Source organism: Saccostrea echinata, unplaced genomic scaffold (genome assembly GCF_033153115.1).
Source record: "Saccostrea echinata isolate AGI-Se365-2 ecotype Australia unplaced genomic scaffold, CSIRO_AGI_Sech_v1 ptg000054l, whole genome shotgun sequence".
In the NCBI taxonomy this organism is placed as follows: Eukaryota; Metazoa; Mollusca; class Bivalvia; order Ostreida; family Ostreidae; genus Saccostrea; species Saccostrea echinata.
In genome coordinates this window covers 30766206-30792166 of record NW_026889803.1, presented here as the reverse complement: position 1 = coordinate 30792166, position 25961 = coordinate 30766206, and the positions used below count along the sequence as shown (strand labels likewise).

The 25961-nt window shown below is 34.3% G+C and overlaps 1 protein-coding gene across 1 annotated transcript in view; it reads left to right on the top strand.

Moving 5' to 3' along the window:
* LOC133204556 (uncharacterized) overlaps positions 1 to 18731 on the top strand; it is a 43596-nt gene extending 24865 nt beyond the window's left edge. Inside the window, exons 18-36 of the mRNA XM_061340305.1 lie at positions 88 to 249; positions 592 to 702; positions 861 to 1062; positions 1333 to 1445; positions 2097 to 2298; positions 2624 to 2783; positions 2935 to 3097; positions 4228 to 4451; positions 5941 to 5943; positions 8254 to 8654; positions 9079 to 9189; positions 10743 to 10856; positions 12001 to 12114; positions 12670 to 12783; positions 13285 to 13398; positions 13716 to 13860; positions 14985 to 15260; positions 15508 to 15673; positions 18571 to 18731. Coding sequence (XP_061196289.1) covers positions 88 to 249; positions 592 to 702; positions 861 to 1062; positions 1333 to 1445; positions 2097 to 2298; positions 2624 to 2783; positions 2935 to 3097; positions 4228 to 4451; positions 5941 to 5943; positions 8254 to 8654; positions 9079 to 9189; positions 10743 to 10856; positions 12001 to 12114; positions 12670 to 12783; positions 13285 to 13398; positions 13716 to 13860; positions 14985 to 15260; positions 15508 to 15673; positions 18571 to 18690 — 3015 coding nt within the window. The 3' untranslated portion in view covers positions 18691 to 18731. The remainder of the gene's footprint in view (positions 1 to 87; positions 250 to 591; positions 703 to 860; positions 1063 to 1332; positions 1446 to 2096; positions 2299 to 2623; positions 2784 to 2934; positions 3098 to 4227; positions 4452 to 5940; positions 5944 to 8253; positions 8655 to 9078; positions 9190 to 10742; positions 10857 to 12000; positions 12115 to 12669; positions 12784 to 13284; positions 13399 to 13715; positions 13861 to 14984; positions 15261 to 15507; positions 15674 to 18570) is intronic.
* Positions 18732 to 25961: the final 7230 nt, after the last annotated feature.

Here is a 25961-nt window from a genome sequence, read left to right as displayed (position 1 = left end):
ACCAATGCTGTATTAAAACACAAGAGAACATAACTTTAGTAATGACCTTGCAATGAAATGTATAAAACTATATATTCGTTATTGTAGATGAGTGGCCCAACGACATATTTTTGGTACAGGGAGACGCTCAACATCTCGACTTCCGTTGATGAACGCGGGACCTTGAACTGGTGGATTGTAGTCAGTTTATTAGCGGCCTGGCTAATTGTTTTCCTGTGCATGGCAAAAGGAATAGCAACATCGGGAAAGGTACGCACTGTCAGCATTATGCCAAATTTCATTTCTGGAACTTTCTCCAAGAAACTGGGTCTCTTTCAACATAGCCGAACAAATTCACGGTCATACTTATTCAACTGATATTCAACAAGGTCTTTTTATTGTTTTCATTTATTTTGGATCATTGTTTTCCTGTGAACGGCAAAAGGAATAGCGACGCAAGATACGCACACTTTGTCAGCCCTATGCCATGTATCATTTCTGAAATTTTCTTCAGGAACTTGATCTCTTTCAATGCACCCGGACAAATTTCACGGTATTACTTTTTCAATTGATATATGGCAAAGTCTTTTTTTTTAATTTCATTTACTTTAGGTTGTGTATGTCACAGCAACATTTCCTTATCTGGTGCTTCTCATCTTTTTCTTCCGTGGTGTGACGCTTGAGGGATTTGAAGAAGGACTCAAACATTTTTTCATCCCAGATGTAAGCCTCTATGTGTTATTCACATTTCCCATTCATGTTTCTTGAGTTCCTAGAGCTGAACGACAAACATTACTTAATCATTTATATTAAACAATGTGACATTGTTTCTTGAACATTTACAGATCATTTAAACAAATATTTTATGTTACTTTTTTCAGTTTTCACGTCTTGGAGATCCACAGGTGTGGTTAGAGGCCGCCACACAAATCTTCTTTTCTCTTGGTGTGGCTTTTGGGGGCTTGATCGCCTTTTCCTCGTATATGCCAGTTCGAAACAACTGCTACAGAGACGCCATCTTGGTTTCTGTCGTAAACTGTGGCACTTCGGTCTTTGCAGGAGTAGTGATATTCTCAATTCTAGGTAAGATATTAATTGTATGTGTTACATTTTGGCTAATTATCAAAGAATATGATATACTAGTATGTATGGCAATAATTAAAAAATACAAAGTAATGGTAAAATACATTTGAACATTTTATTAAATTCTGGAACAATTTACTACATGTAATGTTATATCTATGAAAAAAGAAGAGGCCTTAGGCCAAAACTGACCTTCACTATTCATTTGAAAAGTTATATGGATCTAGCATTTTATAATTCAATAAAATTATGTCTTCTTTACATTTTCAGGATTCAAAGCAACACAGAGTTTCAAGGCTTGCAATGCCCAGAATGATTTGTTATTGAGCCAGAATATGACAACGGGGTTTCTGGCATGTGACATCAAAACAGAGATTCAGAAGGTAACACCCCCCCCCCTTAAAAAAATTATAGTTTCAAATGTTCCTTCTAGCTTCTGCAAATTAATAAATGCCCAATAAGTTTTTAAACTAAATGATCTAAATTTAATGAAAAATAAAACGATGTATCTGATGGTAAAACTGTTATAAAATATGTAATTGTATGTCAGTTTTATAGGGCTGATATGCACTAAGGTTAATCTGGAACAACTTAAGCCACCATCTTATTGCTGGTTCAGTAATTTTTATTATCATGTTGGTATAGGGAAATAATGACTTCCACAATCTATTCCGATTTAAGTCAATCCACAGTATGATTGTTATATTAACTTAAGGTTCATTGATACTCTGATAGGAGAGATAACTCTTTATGGAATTATTCCGTTAAAGATTTGTCAAGTTGAAATTTCTTTGTTCTTTTTTTCTTTTTTCTTTTTTTTTTTTTTTTTTTTGCTTAATTTTGCTCCGCAAGCTGTGATATAATTATTTGTATTTTACTTATAAAATACATTTCTTTTAGAAAATCATAAACATTAAAGCAACATTTTATATGAATGAGTAGAGGGTTTATGAACCTTAAGGCAGCGTGAATGGCCATCTATAACCCACATTTTGCATGTTCAATCTGTGGTTTCTGATTTCTCTTTTATTTAGAGCGGATCAGGAACAGGACTGGCTTTCATTGCCTTTACAGAGGCCATTAACCAGTTGCCCGCCGCTCAGGTGTGGTCAGTGTTATTCTTTCTAATGTTACTGACCCTCGGACTGGATAGTATGTTTGGAATGTTAGAGGGGGTCGTCACCTCTATCATCGACATGAACCTCGTCAAAGACCTACGTAAAGAAGTGGTGGCAGGTAACGTGTGCTCTTTCATTATAATTGTAAACACTAGTATGTCAATGCCCCTAAAATTAAAAAATATATATATTGTTTCTTTAATTCATTTTATGTTCAATCCTTATGTAATACCCCTATCTTGGAAGAGAATTGACCCGTAGTACGTGGGGGGGGGGGGGGGGGGGCATTTTCCGAGAAAAGCCTTTTGTTTTAGTTTTGATTTGGATGCTGATTAAGTCTGAGTATATGATACGTTTAATTTTTTTTCCCTATATGATGGTTTTGTCTCAGGTTGTAAAATATATTAATAATCGTTTAACATTGTATTTTCGCTGTCTTTTAGCTGTTCTTTGTTTGGTATCCCTACTTATCTCCTTCTGTTATGCGGACTCAGCGGGCCCATACATTTTTGTTCTGTTTGATGAATACAGTGGTAACATTCCTCTCCTTATTATCGCCCTTGGCGAACTCCTCGGACTAACGTACGCGTATGGACTGAAAAGGTAAGATCTCGTAATCATTGCAATGCATCTGGACACAAATTCCTTAAAGCGAAATGAGCCATCATTTGCAAGTATACACTTGAAAAAAAATAAGGGGGGGGGGGGTCCATTTAACAGTTTGATTAAATTTTTTTTTTTCTTATTTTTAAAGGTTTGGTGACGACATCGAACTAATGACTGGACAAAGGCCTAATTATTATTGGTTGATTATGTGGAAATACGTATCTCCCCTAGTTATCATCGTCATTTTCCTTGCAAGTCTCATCAAATCAATGATTAGCAGCGCGACATACGAGGCATGGATTCCTTCCATAGTAAGTTTTGAAAGTGCACTTGAGGGAATTTTTAGGAATAGTTTTTTTGAAATTAATTTAATGTTTTCGATAAGAAGATTGCTCTTATTGCTAGCGCTCTCGAGCGCTAGCAACTACGTTAGTCTATATTTCTGAAATACGCATGCTCGACTTCACGGTCGGGGGTTCTGGGAAAACTACTGTAGATACAATATAGACTGTACGATTACAATTTCGTTTTGTCATACAAAATTAGAAATGATCCGAATTTACACTGGCCTTTCCTGTTTGATGTGCGCGATATACATTTTGTAGGTTAGAGACAGTCAATACCAGTCTAGATCAGGATTCTGATTTTTTTTTTTTTAATTTATTGTCTAACCTACACATAAAAGAACAAGAAAAAATTTGGCCATATAATGCCAAGATTCTAGACATCTAGCTTTCCTTACAGTTTTACCACCTTAGTGGATAATTCCGGCAAGCTCGGAAAAAACAACAACAACAACAAAAATCTTTTTCAGAGTATGTCTGAAAGACATGTCAATTTAGTGTTTATCATCTGAAAATACATATGATCTGAAGTTTCGTATTTTGTTGCCTAATCTGCACGTAAATGAACAAAAAGTAACAGTAACTCGAGTTTTATAAAACCAAGACTGTTATTTCTAAAGTTGTAATGAATGCAAGCTTTTCTTATCTACCTTCATGGATCTTTCCGGCAAGCTCGGAAAACCGCGGCAACCTCGGATATGTTTTCCGAGCTTGCCGGAAAGGCCCGAAGGTGCTCACTGGTTCTACTCACCTCGAAATTGAAATTACTGTAAAATACAGAATGCTTAAAGCACAGTTAGGAGTTATGCCATTGCCGACGTGAAGCACACTATTAGATTCACCATTCAGAATTGTGCCCCCCCCCCCAACTCAACCCCTAGTGCACCAATCTGCTTTCCTATTATAATTAATCGATTCAGCAAATTTAACAAATGGTTCAGATATCTTCTTCTGTATTTTATTATGCTACAGCTCTAGCTCACCAATCTTTTTAAAAGATAAGCTTGTTATATCTTTACGTTAAAATGAGCAGTAAGTGATGATGTTGATGACAAAGTGTGCTGTTTTTAAAACGATGTAAATTTAATTTTCTTCAGGCAGATAATGTAACAACAGAGTGGCCAGGGTGGTGTAAGTTTATAGCAGCGATGTTAATTATCAGCGCCATGGGCTGGATCCCACTAGTTGCAATTGTGAAAAAATTCAACCTTATAAAATGGCAACCGGAAACGCCAGCTGAGTTTCCGGAAGAAGAACTTGTAGCTGAGAGGGGAATAAAACCTCATATACCATCCGACAGGGAAAGAAAAATGTTTTACTGGTTAGAGAAGTTGTAGAAACGGGATTGGTGCAATATTGACTGTCTCTATTTGTGTTCATTTTTAGATTCAATAGTACAATACTACTTCAATATACATGTCTTAGCAAGATAAGTTTAATAAGTTGCAGAAATTATAATTTTTATACTTTTATATGCAGAATACCTTTCAAGGCACTTCGAACACTTAAAAAAAATTAAAGATGTCCATTGATTTTAATTGGAAATATATCTTATGCAATATTTTTATGACAATTGTAACCATTAAAATATTTTATAGTTTTTTCCCCTGTTTTGTTTGACTTATGGCTACGCAGAACTAGGATTTACATAAATGATAATAAACAGTCTTTGCCACACAAAGTAAATAAATTGGTGCTTCCACCAAGCATTTACAATCTTTGCATAATATAAAGAATTTCAAAATACCCTTTATGCAAAAGTACACCCGACATGCCACAGGGTCGTCAGGTTTTACTCTGCAAAGAACGTCATGTTCCAAAGAATGGAACACTGATAATTTTTCAGGGGATCGACTACAAATATATTACCTGCACTTTAAAACGAACAAAAGTGGCGGATCTAAATGAACACACCAAAAATTATACTGTCGTTTTTAGTTTCACACGTAGGATTTTAACTGATTTCCTTAAGGCATGTAGAAATACATATTTCTTTACTGAATACTGAAATGTAAAACTTGTATTTTATTTTCATTTTGTTAAAAGATTTAATATAAAGGAGTTGCATTGTAAAGTTGAAAGATTTCAACGGGCTTACTAGAAGCTGGAACCCTCCCCCCCCACTAGTCTTGTCTGGACTATCCCGCACTTACCATGCTTTAAAGTTAAGTTCACAAGATCATGACTGAATCCCGTATAAAACACATTATTTTGTTCCTAAAAATAAAAGGCTATAAAGAGAAAAAAATTTCATACTATATACAGAACGATATATTCATGTATGATAATACATTTTCTACAATTCACAGCAAAGTCTTCCTGTCTTAATTTGGTCGCCCGCGTAGTCAAAGCGTTTGCTTTAGAGTCTCGGAGTAAGGAGTTGATCCATATGTCGCGAGTTCGAATCCCACTGCGAGACGTGGAGACCGGGGATTCGAACTGTCTAAACCGATGTCCCCTGTCTTAGAAGTTGTTGGTACGGAAAAGATCCCTCACTGCTCAATGGCCCTAAATGCCAAAAAGGTCTTAATTTACAGCCTTGCACAGGGAAGTGGTGGCGTATCAATGAGTGAAAAATTCTCGAAAGGCCGTTAAGAAAGACTATTGTGTAATCTGATAACAATCAGGACCGATGGTAATTTTTTAAAATTTTCCTTAACAAGAATTTCTTTGTAGACCCCCCCCCCCCAAAAAAAAAATAAAATAAAAACAAACCAAAAAAAAAAAAAAAACAAATTAAAACAGAAAAAACAAGATGCGTTTGTGAAAGCTTTTGTCACAAGGAATACACATATGAAATTGAAAGCAAGCTGGCATTCAAGCTTCTTGTAATTCGCCGATTTTGATAAATTAGCAGACAATGATCCGACTTAATCATCACTGAAAAGTGCCATAATTTGTCAGTTTGGGTATTTACATAGATAAATATTATTATCATTCCTTTAACTAGAAGTTTGAATGCTAGCTTGCACTCTATAAACATATTTGAAATAATTTGAATATCAATTTTCCACTGTCTGAATATCCGTGGATAAAAGAGCTAGTTTTTTTTTATTTCAGCTATTGCAAAGTGCATATAATTGGTTAATTTGTACATAGAACATCTCTTGGAAAACTGTTAGTGAAACTTTTTTGGTCAACCTCATACTATGATTTGCATAGGTGTAAACAGCAATTGGGAACATTAACAAAGAAAATGGGCGAACAAGCAAAGAAAAATGCCTTCGTTCGACAAATAAGGAAGTGAAATACAAAATTCAATTATTACGCAATTCCCATTGATATTTCAGTTAACATCAATGTATACTACATATGTCATTTAGCCACTGAATACCTGTGGATAAAAGGGCTAGATTTTTTTTTAATTCAGCTACTGCAAAGTGCATTTAATTTGTTAATTTGTACATAGAATATCTCTTACTTGGAAAACTGTTTTTGTCAACTTCATACTATGATTTGCAAAGGTGTAACTCTCAGGCCACAGCATTTACGAATGTTAACAAATTTGAACACTGTTTAAACTGTATCTACAAAAAAAACTTTGCATGGAAATTTCAACTGAGACAACAAAACAATCTAAAACATTATCAAGAATTTCAACGGAACCAATTTGCGTCGACGAAGCAAACGGCGAATGACGTCCCTTCACCAGGACCGTCATGGTTATGGCGACTATATTGTTTCATAGGAAAAACATAAAATGTTCCAATCCACCGGAATCTGAATGCTGTGAAGCATCAAAATATTCTCCGGCCAGTGACCATACCTCACACCCGGGAAAATTGAGGAATTATTCTCATGCATAAGGCAACTCCCCACACAGCTAGAATCCCTAACAGATGCTGCATCAGCACATTTTTGGTGTAATTGAGTTATCCCCATATATTCCAGATTTCAATCTTATTGAACATGTATGGGACGAAATTGAAAAAAAAGATTACAAGAGCTTTTTCAACCGCATATAGTCTATTGGTGGTTGAACCTGATTTCGGGAGGACCTGGAATATAAGAATTCACACCATAACATGACCTCTGTGAGGAGTAGGTTTCAGCTAGTAATTCGTGCTATTGGGGGATACAAAAAAAATTTAGTTAAGAATTTGTTCTTGTGCGGTACTTTCAAGTTTTTGTGATTTAATGGTACAATAAATCATGGTTAAAAACTCCTCTCTTCTCTAAAATGTTATTCTTCATAATAAAAAAAAAATCAGTCGATTGATTGATTGTTGTTTTACGTTCCGTTTGAGAATTTTTCACTCATATAGAGACGTCCAGTCGAACTTTCAAGAAAAGGAAAAAGTGAGCGAGGAAAACCTAAGTAGATCGTTTCAAGTTTTGACCAGCATATTTATATACTCGATTTGAGTAAAAGAAGGTCAATTTGATCAAGGTCATTTAATAGCAGACGTATTTAATTCCTTTTACTTGAGAATCTTTTTCACAAGACATAAAACATCCTAATTTATCAAATTATTCTGATTTTTATTACATACACTGTACATGTCCATGCATGTATTTGCTTCGCAAAAAATAAGTTGTTGGGGGTGAGGGGGTGGGGTGGGAAACAGCAATTTTTCTGCTTAGTTTTAAAATATAATTACAAGCACAACTACTTGCCTTGGGCAAATCTTTAAAATATCATTCTCAAGTGTTAATAAATGCCATAAGCGTTTTCGATACAAATAAATTTAATTTGTTATGAACTTTCAAGTTCTCTTCAGAAAAAATCCTCATGACAAAATTAAAGGCGAACTTCATTTAGACAGATTTATCACAGTCGATCGTGTTCTAAAATTCTGAAATAACTGAGTGGAAGTAAATTTCGTATTTACTCCCACCTTTCAAAATTTAGAACATGATACTACACTGAATTTCTTTATAGTAAAAATGGCAGTTATTTGCACTTTCAATATAAAACGTTCACCGTTCTAAGTATGTCGAAATATATAGTGCTAAGAAGTTCACTTGGAATTATCTAACCTACATGACCCTTGACGCATGATTTTCCACGACTTTTTATGAGATAGAGAAATCTGGTCAGAATATCTCTGGAACTCCGTTCACAAAGAAGCCGGCAAAATGCTTCGCGTTTTCAGTCTAATTTTACTGCACATTTCCTACAGTTTTTGCCAGTCTACCCAAGCAGCGGACCCCTATGGATACAGAATCCATCAATTTGACGGTCATTGTAACCCCGATGGTACCTGTACCTATACTCTGACCATACCGGTCAAAGATTCCCTCGTGAACCCTCACGTAATGGACAACTCCACTGCGTCCGCTATGGTTGAACACCTTGCCAACCACGACAAACAGATTGATCAGATTCTGGGTCTCTTTGGCCACAATGTCACAGGAACTATGAACCTCATAGAGGAAGTCAGTAAACTGAAGAAGGAAGAAGAAAATCTGAATGGCCTGGTTAGAATCTTAACTGACGAGGTTCACAACCTGTTGACAGAGAACGGAGTTTTGAAAAATCAGCTGGCATATGTTAACCAGACAATTCTTACAAAGCTTTCAGGTAGGATAAAAAGTATTATCGTTATTCTTACTTTTCATTTAAATGCAATTCCACTTGATAACATTTGGGTTGCTAAAGTTGGTCAGAAGTAAGAAACAGTAAATCACGAAAAATCAAGTATTTCATTCGAACACGTTTGACGAGTGTACGATAAGCAATCTTTCACCAAACAAGATTTATTTGCATGTATTCGTGATTCTGGTCACATTCAGAATTAACGAATCAGTTGAAAATTCATTTGGGCACAGAAGCATTTGCATTATCTTTCGTGAGTACTAGTATTAATTTGAACGACTTTAAAAACACATGGGTTCAATCCAAAAAAAATAGAGTCGTTAAAATATCTTATTCAGGAAAATTCAAAATATTTACAGTTAAAATGCATGAATGAATATTCATAAGTTCAATTATTTTCCAAATTCAGATCCATGTTTGGTGCGTCCATGTGCACATGGGGCCAAATGTACAGCCCTACCCAATGGAAATTACACCTGTGATTGTCCACTCGGATACAGGGGACAAGACTGCGAAGAAGGTAATCTCGAGTAATACGGTCTGCTCTCTATAAATCTGCATAAGAAATGTACTAAACCCAAAATTTCATTAAAAGGAACTGGTTTTTATCCCCTCTTGGGACGATGTTGTTTAAGGAGGGATGCATTGGAATCACCATGTCTTATGTTTGTCCCTCAGGCTGTCTAACGGTCTCTTAAGTTACCTGAGGGTATGCTCCAAAATTTTCACTCACCTCAAGCTTGCACTGATTAGTCTGATGCAGCATTTATCCCTCCGTTATTCTTTGACGACCGGTTTTTCGGTCTGTCCAAACTGGTCACAAGAAACATCCAAACTACTGCAAGCTTCCAAATTAAACGTGAATGTGCACGTGCATCAGTGAATGTTTAGTCCGATGCATGTTTCATTGTGCAACTGACCTAAGTTTAGACCTTGGTATATTAAAAAGACATTGAGGTCTGTTTACAAGTTGTTGCATACCAAAATAAATAAGTGCTAGTGAAACTTGTCTAATCCGGATGTTGTGTAATCTGAAATATTGTCTAATACGGTGAAAACTTGAAGTCCCTTGCAGTAAATTCAATTGTTTTAAATGTTGTCTAATCCGGCCAATTTCTTTGGAACCAGAGGAGGTCGGATTAGACAAGTTTTACTGTACATTGATTTGACCTACACATATCAATTACCCTTCAGTAAATCTGTAGTACTAATGATAGGTATTGTTGGTCCTTCCCAGCTTATCAGTATCAATATATCACACATACAGACTATGCTCATATGGTTTGGTCATTGCAGTATATTTCACCTGTGTCATGTTTTGATTTTGTCCTGTATAATATATATCTGTTCTTTTCCAGCTATATCCGATTAATTCATTAATTGGAAAACTCTTTTCAATAAAAAAAAAATCTGTGTTTAAGATTTAGGAATTTTTTTTGTCCTGCATGAGCATTGTAAATTGTTTATTACTGCTTCGCGTGACGAAACGCTTTTGTTAGTTAGATGAGAATAAAATATAAATATCATTGGACAGACGTCCTTGCTTTGTGATACGATTTTTACGTGAAATTGGTGAAAACTGAATTTATTAAAAAAAAAAAGTTCTACCTTTTCTCATTCAAATTTTATAACCAATTTCAAGTAATGTTAACATTTTTGAAAAGTAGGTCAAACTTCAAGGTCAAGGGGTCAAAAATCATAGTATATTTGGAAAGGTCTTGTCACAGGTAATGTACATGTCAAATATGAAAGCCCTATCTCTTCTTTATCAAAAGAATATGCACTATACTTACATGTAACTCAGGTGCTTGAGGACACCCCCCCCCCCCCCCCCGATAAAGACCTTAAAATTTTTTTTGTAATAAATTATCTTTTAATGACATATTTGTGATATAATCCATGCCATCAATTCGAAAACTTATCTAGAACAAACGTATAAAAAATTCTACCCCACTCTTTTTCTCTCTATATATACATATACGGGAGGGGGCAGGGGTCTTGTCCTCACGCACTGATAACAGTGTTAGAGCTTTGGTAAAAGGCCTGACATATTTTTAAACTTTGTATTTACAGATGTGAACGAATGTCACACGACTGGTATCTGTGGACACGGAAGCTGTACGAACATCTATGGAGATTATGTCTGTAACTGTAACGCAGGATACACAGGTCCAAACTGCACAATCAGTACGTATCAGTCGTCCTTACTTACACAGATCCAAACTACACAATCAGTAAGTATCAGTCGGCCTTACTTACACAGGTCCAAACTACACAATCAGTAAGTATCAGTCGTCCTTACTTACACAAGTCCAAACTGCTCAATCAGTATAAGTATCGGTCGTCCTTACTTACACAAGTCCAAACTCAGAATTAGTAAGTATCAGTCGTCCTTACGTACACAAGTCCAAACTGCTCAATCAGTATAAGTATCGGTCGTCCTTACTTACACAGGCCAAAATTGCACAATCCGTAAGTATCAGTCGTCCTTACTTACACGGGTTAAAACTACACTATCTGTAAGAATTAGTGTTCCTTACATACACAATTCAGAACAACAAGATCAGTAAGTATCAGTCGTCATTACTTACACAGGTCAAAATTGCATTATCCTTAAATATCAGTCGTCCTTACTTACACAGGTCAAAACTACACTATTCGTGAGTATCAGTCGTCCTTTTAAAGATATGAAATGCTAAAGGAAAAAGCTTTTGTAGAGCTCCTAGCATTGATTGATGCTCTGTAATGGTTTTTATGGTCTGCAGTGTATTTACCAATGGATCACGTTGCAGAGTCTATAACATCTCTTTAAATCTGTGGCCCTTACACATTATTCCAGTCAGAGAAAGAACGCTACAATTCATGGACTGTCACGCATCCTATTCAAACAACTTAGTAATGAGCTTCATAGCATCGTTCCCTTTTTTGTTTGAGAACGTAATAAATTTCTGTAGGCTACCTCTATGTAGTAGAGTATGGTACATTGCAAAATAGTACTCACTACTCAGAAGATTTTCCGAAATGTTTTGCTGTTTTAAGCTCTAATCTAAATAGGACGATGCAAATGAAAAGAAATAAACAGATTTTTAAATAGTATTATTCACTCTGTTGTCCAGTATTTTTAAATTCATGTATGTCAAGTGTTGGTTAGTATAAATATAATTTATTATATGACTGAATACTACATGTATGTAAATGCAAACCTAGTAAACGCCTAGCCACATATTTATAAGATGGTAATGTCATCTGAGCGTATTTATAACTCTTTAAATTTCTTCTAATTTGACTAATTTTTTCATTATTGTAAAAAGTTTTTTAAAAATTGTTTTAGATATTGACGAATGCGCATCAAACCCGTGTGAAAATGGCGGTTCCTGTGAAGATTTGATCAACATGTATCTCTGTCACTGCGCCCCAGGATTCTCAGGAGTCCACTGTCAAATGAGTAAGTATAGAATTAATCAGTGAGGGAAATTGCCTTAAGTTACCCTCCCCCAAATGTTGAAAAAAGGAAAATTTCATTATTTAATTAAGTAATTAATTGATTAATTATTAAAATTTATATTCTAATAAATTAACATACCATATGTAGGTGAACCATGCATCAGTATAGTGTTTTTTATTTGTTTTGTTTTTTTTCTTTTTGCCATGTCTATTTGATGATTTTTTGCTTCTCAAAGTATTTCGTATTCTCTCCCTATCATTAGCAACGTACATCAATGCATTATTAAGTTTACTTTAAAAGGTGCTCAATGCATAATTATTCTCTACATTTTTTTCCAGGACGTAGTTATTAGGAAATGATACAGAATGAACTGAAAAATCAAATGTTATTTTCAAAACAATTAAACGGCTTTCTTTATTTTTTAATATCTGAAGATATTCAAGTAATTAACGATAATTATAATCTATATATTTGTCAAAAGTATACAGTCTCTTTAAATGTCCATATGCAGTACTTTCGGTACTTGGATCTTTGATTTTGGAATTCTCTCGACAGACAATGATGAATGTGAGAGCGATCCTTGCTTGAATGGAGGATTCTGTTTGGATGACATCAACGATTATTATTGCGTGTGTGCTCCAGGATGGAATGGAAAAGATTGCGAAAATGGTGAGTTTTCCCCTTCAATTATATTTTCAGGCTAGGTTTTTTTTTTCTTTTTGATTTTGCACTCATATCCATTTTTACTACTAGAAAATGGAGATGAAGAACGTTCCACCCGTAACATATATGTTTCCTTTACCTTCAACTGCCTCTCATACTGTAAATTTTGAAATGACTTTAAATATACAAGAAGACAACTTTTTTTGAATAATAATACTGTCATCTGGTCAAAATTGATTTACATTGTATGTAATTAACAAGACAGTGTCATTATGTACAATTGCAGTCATAAAAGAGGAAAATCACGAACGACTAATTAATCAAAAACAAAATAGTTAGTTTTTTCATTATAGACAAAAATATCTACTAAAATTGTAATTTTCTAAAACCATGCATTTAGAGTTCAAGACAGTTGCGTGTCAATCCAAACTTGTTTCTTGAAAAACAATAATACTTGAAAATCCACCTCGCTGATTACTAACAGTGGTGATAATATATCAATTATAGACTTTGACGAATGCCAGGACAACCCTTGTGTACATGGTAAATGTGTAAATGATAATGGTACTTTCCACTGCGAATGTAACTCACCTCTAATCAAGGGAAAACTGTGCGACCAAGGTAAGTTTCGATGCATCTTCGGAAATTTTCTTTGATTTCACATAGTTCTTTTTTCACGACGTCAAAGAATTATAAAAGTCAAATTTCTTTCTTAGGGGGGAGGGGGGTCTTGGATGTGTTGCATGCAAATTTTCTTACTGGAGACCTTTTTTTAAAAAAAAAATCAGATAATACATTAGCAGTGATGGTAATTCTATTCATAATCCTCTTAAAAAAAACTCTGTTCACTCGGAAGTCTTCACTTAATTACCATCATAGCCTATGTTACCATAAAAAGAAGAAACAAAACGCAAGTTTCTAAAACTTGGTATTTTTAGCCCCCAACAGAGACTGTTCTGACTTGAAGGCTTTCTGGAATATGAACAGAGATGCCGTGTATACTGTGAGAGAACCAAACAAAATGTTAACTCTAGCCGTCTGCGACATGCACACTGACAATGGCGGATGGACCATTTTCCAAAGGTAAGAATAGATTTTTTTCTATTTCAAAAATGGAGAACTATAATATAAAATATTTTCAAGCCTTTTAAAGGAGAATATGCAAAATAAATGAATATATCGTTTTTGCAAAGTTGAATCTTTATTATTCGTAAATTAATAGATTTGACAAACACACCTATTTTTAATCATCCATTATTATAGCATTGTACAAAGAATCAGTTAATTAAATTTAATGATATTGAAAATGCTTTAAATATACTGAAACGCAATAGAAACGCAACATCATATTTTAAGGAAAATATTACATATAGGATATAATTGTGTATCTAGAAAGTAAGGACTTCTTCAATTTTGTAAATATCGGTAATTTAACAATTGAATGATTTTCATACCATTATCGGAAGTTAAGTTTGAGTCTGCTTAACAAATATCAGAAATTGCATGTTTAACAAAATATTTGGCAATAATATGGGGTTTTAAGGTATTGTATCTGTTTATCATAAGTAAATCAGCAGTGATCCGAAAAATAAATTCCCCTATCTTTTCTGTAAGCGATGCCAAGGCTTCCTCAAATTGACTTAAGTAGACATTTCCATTGCTCTAGATGGAAAATATCAAAATAAAGGTGATGGAGAGTTGCAGATGCAAATATGACCTACATCACGCCTCAACAGTCTCTTACGTATCATTAGCATGAATGACAGTCCTTGGACCGGAAGTCCAAGGGTTACTACATTGCGCTTGGCTAGAGAAAATTCGACCTATCATCAGAAAAACAGGCATTTAAAAATGGCAAAGAATATTTCTTTCGCTCAGATCTCGAGATTGATGAACCTTTTGCATCGTAGAAATCAAGCTGCAATTGTTGTGCATGGCAGACTTGCACGCTGTAATTAAATGGCCGGGTGGGGTGTATTTAAACAGTCATGTGTTACTTTCTAAAATTAAAAGATAATCATTTAACAGTTTCATCAAATCTTTGATGTTTTCAAATCAAATTTTACCTAAGTGTATTCATTTTTGAAAATCATAAGATAAAATATTCAAATATTTGTAGATTACTGCTTTTGCGTTTCTTTTGCGTTTCAGTATATATGATCACTTTTGAATATTTCAGTATATCCGTCATTTTCTTAATTTTGCAGACGAGTTGGCAGCGTTGTAAATTTCAACCGAAATTGGAACGACTACAAGGAAGGTTTTGGAAATCTTGGAGCCAGTTACTGGTGGGGCACCGAAAGGTTATACAACGTGACCCACAACAGAACCAATCTGGTGCTGAGAATCGATATGATGGATTGGGACAATAATACAGCATATGCAGAATATGATAATTTTTCGATCGGTTCCGAGGCCGAGCAATTTAAACTGACGGTTGGTGGGTACAGAGGAACCGCCGGAGACGCCTTGAATTTTTACTGGTTAGCATTCCTCTGAAGCACTTTGTAGTATCTGTGACATGGATCTTAACTGGTTTTGTGTTATATAAGATTTAAAAAGCTTTAATAATTACCTTTCATCCCTTTTCTTGAATATTTTTTTAACATTAAGGCATGACACATCTTTCAATATGGCCAAAAAAAAAAAAAAAAAAAAAAAAAAATTTCGCAAGAAACGTTATTCTAAACCATTTACTTACAGTGACTGTTTGCCCTCATTTATTTTTAGGAAGGTATTTTCACATAACGGAATGAAGTTTTCCACCAAGGACCGCGATAATGATAACTTCCGGACAAACTGTGCGCAAGTATATCACGGAGGATTCTGGTATAATGGCTGCTGGGCAGCAAATTTGAATGGAGTTTATTATCACACGCCGGATTACAACAGCTCGGTATGTAAAATGCACTGCAAATAACTGCATGGTAAAAGCCAATGAAAGTGATCTAAGAAGTGTAGTGTACCAAATTTTATGTGCTTATTTGGGCCAAAGCCTCAAAACGAAGATGTATGACTGCTGATCGTATGTCTAGTTCTTTTTTGTGCTTTTACGAACAGAGACTAAAAGAGTTTATGCGATGGTAAGGTTTCCTTCGTCCACCTTCTGTTTGTCTGTTGTTGTTTTTTCAAAACGCTACTCGTCCTACAGCCAATAAAACTTGATAAACCGTCACGGTAGCTCAGTCGGTAGTCTAAGAGTGCTCGCTCCATAATCGGAAGGTCGTGTGTTCGAATCACGGCCGCGACTGACCTAAGTCGATAAAAAATAGGTAGCAACTGTTCCTTCGCCAAGCGCTCGGCACTTTGAAGTGAAAGTTGCGGGTCTTTCGGATGAGACCTTAAAAACCGAGGCCCTGTGTCACGGTAGGCGTTGGCACGATAAAGAACCTTCACTGCTCAATGGCCCTTGGTGCCGAGTAAAGTTCTAAATTTGAATTCCTTCACCGGTATATGGTGACGTCTCTATATGAGTGAAAAAAAAACGGGACGTAAAACAAAAATCAATCAATCAATAAAACTTGAAACACAAGTTGACGCTAAAATGCATTATTCTATGTAGTATCATTTTTTTTTATTTTTACGAACGGTGTTGCCATGGTTACTTAAAATATATATTTTTTAAAAATTCTTTCAAAATACTACTTCTTATATAGATTTGTTTTGATTTCAATAAAACTAGTCACAAAAGAGGCTAAACCAGGAATCATAACTCACTTTATAAGTGTTGCCATAATTTTAGGTCCAAGTGCTACTTTTCTTTAAAATTTGTTTTTTACAAACCAGTAGAGCTACAGTTTCGTTGAAGACTTATTTTTCATTACAACTCCCTCCCCCTATTTCTGAAATGTAATGGAATTCGTAGCTGCAGAACTGTAGCGTTATGGTTTTGTATTTTAGTGTATTTGAGATCTTTCTAGCTCACCTGAGCCGAAGGCTAAAGTGGGCTTTTCTGATCGAAATTTGTCCGTTGTCTGTTGTCGTCCTTATCAATGTCGCCGTTGTCGTTAACTTTATACAATTCTATCTTCTCCAAAACCCCTGAGCCAATTTCAACCAATCTTGGCACAGACTATCCTTGGGTAAAGGGCGGGGATAGACATGAACTTTCAGATTCACTTGCCCTTCGGTCAAATGAACTCAAACTTTGACTTGTCGGAATGCAAAACTTGGTTGCCCAAAATTAGAAAGAAGAGAACCGGTATCTTAATTTATTATTGTAAGTAAAGTGAGATATTACTTTATATTTGGCAAGTTAAGTGCAAGAAAAAAAATTGATCAGCTGCTCATGCTACATTTTAAATATTTGTAAACTCACACTGCTATGCAGCAATATTTCCTTAAAAATAAAATTCATATCTTTGAAATTATTTTCTGTGCAATCATTTTGTGAATTTTGATTTTCCCCCCTGAAAAACTGTAGCAACGCTGAAGAAAAATAGTTGCCATGTTTCAAGACATAGATATCCTGATCAGAATACATCGTGTGCCAAGAATAACTGGTGTTCTTTATATTCTGTGAGTTAATAAATAAACTATTTTTTAATATCTTATTTCATAAGAATGTAAAGAAAGTTGTCAGACGGGAAGCGTATTTTTGTCAACTATCTACCACGAAAGAAAAACGGAATAACGAACCCGATTTTTTGATAAACGGTACCATCTAGGAATTTCCGAATGCAAAAACAATGTCATATTCCTGGTAGAAATCAAATGTTCAATTTATTGTTTTGTTTATAAACTAATGTAAGATAAAAAAAGTCTATCAAAAATATTCAGTTGCCCGATCGGACAAGTACATCAGCAGTTTCACTTACCCGAACTGAGAATTTACTTGCCCCGGGCAATCGGACAACCGTAAATGTCGATCCCTGAAGGGGATTCAAGTTTGTTCAAATGAAGGACCACAACCTCTTCCAAGGGGAGATAATTACAAATTTGTAAAAAAAAAAATTTATTGCATCTTTTAAAAACTTCTCAAGAATCACTGAGCCAGGAAAGATGAAACTTATGTGGAAGCATTCCCAGGTAGTGTAGATTCAAGTTTGTTCAAATCATGACCCCCCGGGAGTAGGGTCGGGCCACAATGGACCATCAAAGTTTTACATAGGATTATACAGGAAAAATCATTAAAACTTTTATTCTAAAGAACAGCAAAGCTATGATTGGTCTGACATATTTATATGGAAGCATCCTCAGGCAGTGTAGATTCAAATTTCTCCAAATCATGACCCCCGGGGGTTAGGGTGGGGCCGTAATGGACGATCACAGTTTCACATTAAAATATATAGGAAAAATCTTTGAAAATCTTCTTCTGAGGAACAGCAAAGCCATGACTGGTCTTATTCATATGGAAATATTCTCATGTAGTGTAGATTCAAGTTTGCTCAAATCATGACCCTCGGGGGTAGAGCAGGGCCACAATGGACGATCAAAGTTTTACATGAAATGGAAAAATCTTTAAAAATCAATGAAAGTTCAAATTTATAGGAAAGAGCTACAGTTAATCAAAGAAATATGTAAGCATCCTAAGTAAGTATAGATTCAAGTAAGTTTATTCAAATCATACCCCCTCCCCTTTAGGGGTAGGTCTGGACTGTTTATGCATTTATGCAGTGCTCAGGAGAGCTATATGGCCCATGGGCCTCTTGTTAAAAAAAAAAATAATGTAATACACACACAGGTCAAATACAATTTATTTCATATTGGAACTTGTAAACCAATAATAGAGGTTAATTTTATTTACAGTGATAAATGTACATCTCAAAGTTATTTCTCTTTTTTTACTTGTAGATCCATGACGGATTAGAATATTTCACCTGGAAAAGAACTAAATATTCCCTTAAGATGGTAGAGATGAAGTTCAGAGCTGCCGATATAGTTCAATCTAACAATACAGCCACATTTTCATAAAACAATAACTGTACACGATTTGTAGATATTAAATATGTTTTGTCGTTGTGTATTCATTGATTAGCTTACCTGAGCTTTTCTTGTCAAAGTTTATCCGTCGTCTGTTATAGTTAACTTTTTAGCTCACCTTAGCCGAAGGTTCAAGTGAGCTAATCTTTAATCGTTTTCTCTAGAACCACTTGGCCAATTTTAACCAAACTTATTCCGAAAGGAAATAAAAATAGAGTAGGGGTAATTTAAAAGTCTTCTAAAGAACCACTGGGTAAGAAAAGATGAAATACCTGATATGTGACAGCTTCCTTCCAACGTGTACCTTCAAGTTTGTTCAAATCGTGACCCCTGTAGAAGGGAGGAACCACAATAGGGGATCACAATTTAACATGGGATATATACAGGAAAAATCTTTGAAAATCTACTTCTATATAACATCAGGGCCTTGATTAGCAATATTACTTTGCACGCATTATCAGGTAATGTACATTAGATCAAAGTTTGTCCAAATCATAGCCCCAGGGGTGGGTGGGGACACAATAAGAAGCCAAAAGAGCATTAATTTTTTTTGTTTAAATCTTATTTTTCGAGGACAGTCGGGCTTTGATTAATATTCAAGTATCCTTATCTTGTGTAATTTTATTGTGGTTATTATTATGGATGTTAAAATTTCGTTAAGCGATTGAGGGGCAATATGAAAACCATCTATCCTTAATGTTCAATAATTCAGAAGTAAAAAAAGAATTAGATCTGATACATTACACGACCAGTATGTACTGGTCCCAGCTGACAAAGCAGGTAACAACATTGTCTTTGTTTGCAAGGCTCATTATTAGTCCCCTGCCGGTGAAACCGGAGGGGACTATAGGTTTCCTTTGAGTCTGTCCGTCCATCTGTCTGTCCAGCTGTCCTTCTGTCTGTCTGTCAGTCTGTCCCACTTTTTTCCGCACTTTTTTCCTAAACGCTTGCAGATATTGAGCTGATTTTTGGTATGTGAGTGTATCTTGATGAGTTACAGATTAAGTTTGCATTTCGTTCCACTTCATTGATTTTTGACGGAATTACGGCCTTTTCAATTTTAAGGGTTTTCCGCAATTTTCTTCTAAACGCTTTCAGATATTGAGCTAATTTTTGGTATGTGACTTAACCTTGATTAGTTATAGATCAAATTTGCATTTCGTCCCGCTTCATTGATTTTCGACGGAATTATGGCATTTTCAATTCTTAACGGTAACCAGATTACTTTTGCCCGTAGGGGACTAGTATTGCTAATGCAATACTCTCAGAATGCTTGTTTTAATTGTATTTTAGAAGATCTGGGATTTAATTCTACGAGTGACAATCCAACCTATACCCATAGTTCCCTTTCTAAGGAGGAAATTCTTCCAAATTATGTGTCAGTTTTGAATATTTTTAAATATTCCCAACAACCAAAATGAATTTGAATTACCATATTTATACTGGATTCCGAAACTTCATAAAAATCCTTAAAAACAAAGATGCAATGCTGTTCCAGTAAATGTCCTACCAAGTCTCTTTCTTTATTCCTCACTAAGATATTAACAGCAGTGAAGGGGAACCTTCGGGAGTGCTTTGCAACAATATATTCGAGATTCAAGTGGTGTAAATCAGATGTGGATATTTAAAAATTGCAAGGAACTTTTGGAAAATTTGAAATCGCAAAATTTTACAAAAATCAGTAACATAAAAACTTACGACTTTTCAACTCTGTATACAACCATTTCCACGATAAATTAAAGTCCAGGGTTTTGGACATCATTGACAGCTGCTTTTTCAACAAGCATTCTGAGAGTATTGCATTAGCAATACTAGTTCCCTACCGGCAAGTGTAATCTGGTACCCGTTAAGAATTGAAAATGCCATGCAAACAATCCCACGTCGCACGTGGATTCAAGTCTGTAACCTTTGACACTTAGGATAAGGCTAAAATCGAAGGTTGATTTTCACATAAAACAAATATATATATATATATATGGATTTTTTTTTAAATGTCCCATGCATTGTTAGATATTGACATGCAATATGTACCGATGGGCGACAGTACGTGCAGTGAGGGTAAGTACATGTAGTCACAATCGCGCTGCATAAAATAGCATACGAGACACGCCAATGTGATTTACACACCAATTAACTTCACAGAACTACCAAAAAAAAAAACCCATAATAATAATAAATTTAAGCGACAATACATGCAGTGAGGATAGGCAACAAAATGTACATGAGTGTGTAACTTTTCAGGCCCGTAGGAAGCAATTTCAGTTTGGTGGGGCACAGCCATACATTTTTCAGTTGACAGTTGAGGGGGCACTACTAAAAATTTCCTGACAAGCCAAAAAAAAAAGGTCATTAACTACCAAAAATTCCTTGACAAGCAAAAAAAAAAAAAAAGAAAAAAGAAAAAGAAAAAGGTCATCAGACGTTTTAATTGAGGGGGCACAAGCATATAGTATCTATGTTTACTATAGTTATCTATATATCGGCAAAATTATTGGGGGGCACGCCCCCCCCCCCCCGGTTCCTACGGCCATGCTTTTCAGCCGGCGACAATATGTACCGATGGACGACAATATGTGCAGTGAGTGTAGATACATGTACATATTGTCGTCTACGACAATATGTACAGAACGACAATATGTACCATCGCAGAGTCATAAAACTATGATATTGTCCATTTCTCCGTACTACTCCTTATGTACGTATATGCAAGATAAAAAAGTTTAAGCCCTAAAAAAATTGAGAGTTTCTTCTACCATGTCAAAATATCAAACGTTACACAAGTATATTAATAACAAACTTTTCATGAATGTTCGTTATCGTAAGACCTTGAAAGATTACAAGTGAAACGCCGACGCTTTTGTATGCCTGAAATGTCCTATTTTAGTCCAGTCATTTCATATATTTCCCTCTCAAAATAGGAACAAATTGCAGCAGTTTTGAAACATACAGCTACACGTGGATATATTTGACAAAATTTTTTTGCTGAAATATTTACTCACATTTAACTCAATGATAAATAAAATATGAACAAATTCAATGGTCAACAGTAGAGAAACAATAAAAAAAAATATCTGACCTTAAGGTGGTCTGGGACACCAAACGAAACTTCTCCTACATATTTATTTACCCAAATTAGGAGGATTTGAAATATCCCCACCTTTCAGTATGTTAAACTGTAATTTTTATGATTTTTAAAATTATTTTAATGAGAAATACAAAAATGAAATTTTCTCATACAATTCTTTTTTCAAAATCTTAATATTATATACAGGAGTTTACTAATATAAAGTGTATATAAAAAAAAAAATGACATAAAATATGTCTTAGTATTTTTTAAGTTTTCAACAAAAAAAAAAGCGTAAAAAACTGGGAAAACTTTATTTCTTGAATACAGACGGATAACATCTCATGAAAGTCTACAATTAGAATGTATCTTAATATGTTTGCAAAGTAAAATAGACAAATTGAATAATACATACATACATACATACATACATACATATATACATACATATATATATATATATATATATATATATATATATATATATATATATATATATATATATATATATATATATATATATATATATATATATATATATATATATAAATGGAAAATATAAAATGCATTTAAATTTTTTTTAATTAAAAGATCCGAGCGGAAGAGTTATCCTTCTTTATTTTCCTAGGGTTGAAAAAACCTGGGTACTATTTCAGAAATTATGAGCCGGCATTTTTTCTCAAACATAAAAAATCGCAAATTGTTGCAGTGGTAGTTTTCAACTTTGAACCGTTTTGAAAACAATGCATGGACAATCGCTTTCTAGGACGTGTCTTGTTGAGAGCAATTGCATTCATTTAAACGTTTTTGGACTATATACAGCAGCTAGCTGATTTGTTACCAAACAGTTACTTCTTGAATTAAAGAACAAAGAAGACCAGCTCTGGTTAAAGTGATAATTGATTGGTCATAATTCAGCACAATGTGAAGTAATGGCACTTATCCATGCCTCACCGCACACAAGGTGTCGAACAGTTCCTCAAACCATTGAAGTACAGCTTTTGCTTAAAAGTGTTCAAAAGCAGCAATATTTAAATTATCTTTTACAGGGGTTTGCTTTTTAATTGTGCGTTGTACAATTATAAGTAAATTTATATACTTGCGATTTTTTATGTCTATTTTTACTTAAAATGCCGATTTGTGAGAACTTGCATTGAAATAGCTTCAGAGTATTATTTTAAACGTTGTACCTGCAAATTTTGACCCGATAATAAGCACTCATGCAAATCAAAACTGTTTACAATACATCAAACGGAAATACGTCATAACGTGGAGGTATCCCATACCACCTTAAGTAAAAACAGTGAATCGTCAAAATAGCCTCTGTAGAAACAAACAAACAAAATTCGTATTAGTTTTTTTTTTAATTTTGAATTAAATATGTTTTTAATCATAATTATTCCCAGACATGATTTTTGTTTCTTTTAAACAAATGCAGTAAAGCATAGAATACTAAAAAGGATAGCTCCATATTATGACGTACATGTACATGTACTTCCGTTTGAAGAATTGTTTTGATTTGGTTGAGTGCTTATGATCGAGTCAAAATTTTGTAGATACACCGCTTAAGGTGGTATTTGATACCAGAGGAAACTTCTACATATTTATTTACCCAAATTAGAAGGATATGAAATACCCCCACCTTTCAGTATGTTAAATTGTAATTTTAATATTTTTTTGTTATTTTAATAAGAAATACAAGAATTATTTCTTTCTTATATAATTCTTTTTTTTTTCATCCCTAATCGGACCTAATTCTCTATCCTTAAATATCCATCACGTCTATTTTCAAAGCATTTTACAGTAGAAAAGGATTTATCAAGAGAAAGTTTTAAAAATGTAATTAAATTAACAGAAATTGCACTGAAGTCTATTCAGACAAACGATTTTTTTTTTAAATAAAAATTCAAATAATAAGAATATCAATAAATACTGTGGTGGAAAGATGCATCAAATAATTAAAAATAGAATGACAATTAAAAACAATATTTTTACCGTATAGATTTTTTAACACTGGTCGATGATAGACTTAAGATGTGGAAACTGTTCCTACAGAAACAAATCTTGGTAACAAATCTTATATACGATGGATTTACGTATAGAAAGGTCAATGTTTTAAAGAATGGCGATGGTCTTACCAATATATGCAGCGTATAGACAAAATATGCAAAGCCACAATTACAACCGATGCAAAAGGAATTGCCGTGGTAAAAACGAAATGTACTCACAACCATTTCAGCAATGAGAAAAAGGCTGAAGCACAATTACGTGTTAGAGTCAGGGAAGAATCTGGTGACATATCCTCCTGTCCATCAAAAAAATATCCGAAAGGAACTTTAAACTCAGGGAGAAACCCAGTTAGATACAAGTGATCTGAAGAACCTTGTATTGTACATGTACAAGGAACGCTGTAAAAAACACCCTGTTCTACTAAAAAGTAAAGATGCAGTGCACGACGTTCTTGAGCAGATAGAAGTAAAAAGCAAAGACGAGCCATTCCTGATGAAACAGGCATTATCATCTTCTCGTATGCTGCAAACCTTGATTGCTTATGCAATGAAACAAATGAAAAAATTATTGATGGTACATCCAGGTGTTGTCCAATTTTTTTTTCTTCAACTCTACAAGAAACATGGCTACAAAAATTGAAATTATGTTCCTTTGAAATTGATCTTTGCCATACTGTCATTAAAATCAGAGCTGTGCTTCTAACGGATGTGGGAATCGGTCAAAGAAACTTGCAGTGAACCAAATGTTGTAAATTTTGTATTTACTGCCACCCGACCCAGTAAATTCAGAATTAACATCATGAAACAATGCTAATGGTTTTAAATCAATGTTCTTAACCAGTGTTTCACAAGACTTATCTTGCTTAAAATCCTACTTCCACCTCTCTGTGGTAAGCAGGGGCAACAGGTTTTACCTGGCTAACGGAAGAGGTACATGCTAATATGAGTCTGGAAAAGCAAAAAATAAAAAAATAAGAAAATAAAAAAAAAAGGAGAAATAATTGAGAGAGATTGAGAAGAGAAAGACAAGAAAGAGAGATAAAGTAGAGATGAATGATTGATTGTTATAGAGTTGATAGACTTAAAATAATAATGAGTAAGTAACTGTTTATCATATATCCCAAGGCCCTAACGTACCTTACTTGAGAAGGTTGTTGATTTTAGGTGCCACAAACTCCAAGATGTGCAAGATATTTTTAAACAAATCTGAAATTGAAAAGCTGCGAAGTCAAGAAGTGGTGACTGTGACCTACTTTTAGATCGACATACCCAGAAGTCCTACGGTGCATCAACTGACAAAGTTCTTGTTCTTTTTTTTCCTTTTAACAGTCATTCTACGATAATGTACCAATTCAGAGTAAAAAACATGAAAAAAATAATTGTTTCAAATAGCAAAATGAACATCATAATTCTCTAAAGAATATATATCAGTGAACTTGAAAACAAAGAATTGTCCAACAAATCTGGTAGCGTTAATTTTTTACAACAATTTCAAGATACCATTGATTCCAAGGTAATGTTACGGAAGTTAATGCTTGATCAAGCTTTATTTTTTATTAAATAAAGCTGAATTTGACCAATTTTTCGTTTCTGATGTTCAGTAAAGAACGCTAAAGAATGATTCATGAAGTCTCGAATGAATCCGAATTTAAATTAAAAATATCGTTACGGAAGTTAATCGTTACGGAAGTTAATTCCCAGCAATAAAAGTTAAAATTCTCTTTAATAGTTAAAATCAAAGTTTGTTTTAGGACATCAAACAAAAGTTTGAAGCATTTCGCTCCCAAAATGATAAATTTTTTAATACCTTTAATGCAAAAACTTTCCTGAATTACCGTTACGGAAGTTAATTTTTTAAGAGAGACAACTGTTTTTGTCTAATTCATTTTGTTAAATGTCGAAAATGTAATCGTTTAAAATAGCTGACTCGCAACTAGAATCGATGATATAAGGTTCCTTGGTCACTTTCAGATAAGTTTCAGTTCTTTTTGAAATCTGCATTCTATGCGTGAAATTTAAAACAAAATCGTTACGGAAGTTAATCGATTTTAAGCGACATGCTTATGAATTCGCATGAAAGGAGATCCATGCATTTCTTTGCGAAAAGTGGTTTGATTTCTTTTTATATAGAATAAAAGACATTTTTTAACATTCATTGCAATTTTTACGACTGAAAATTTCATCTTGAA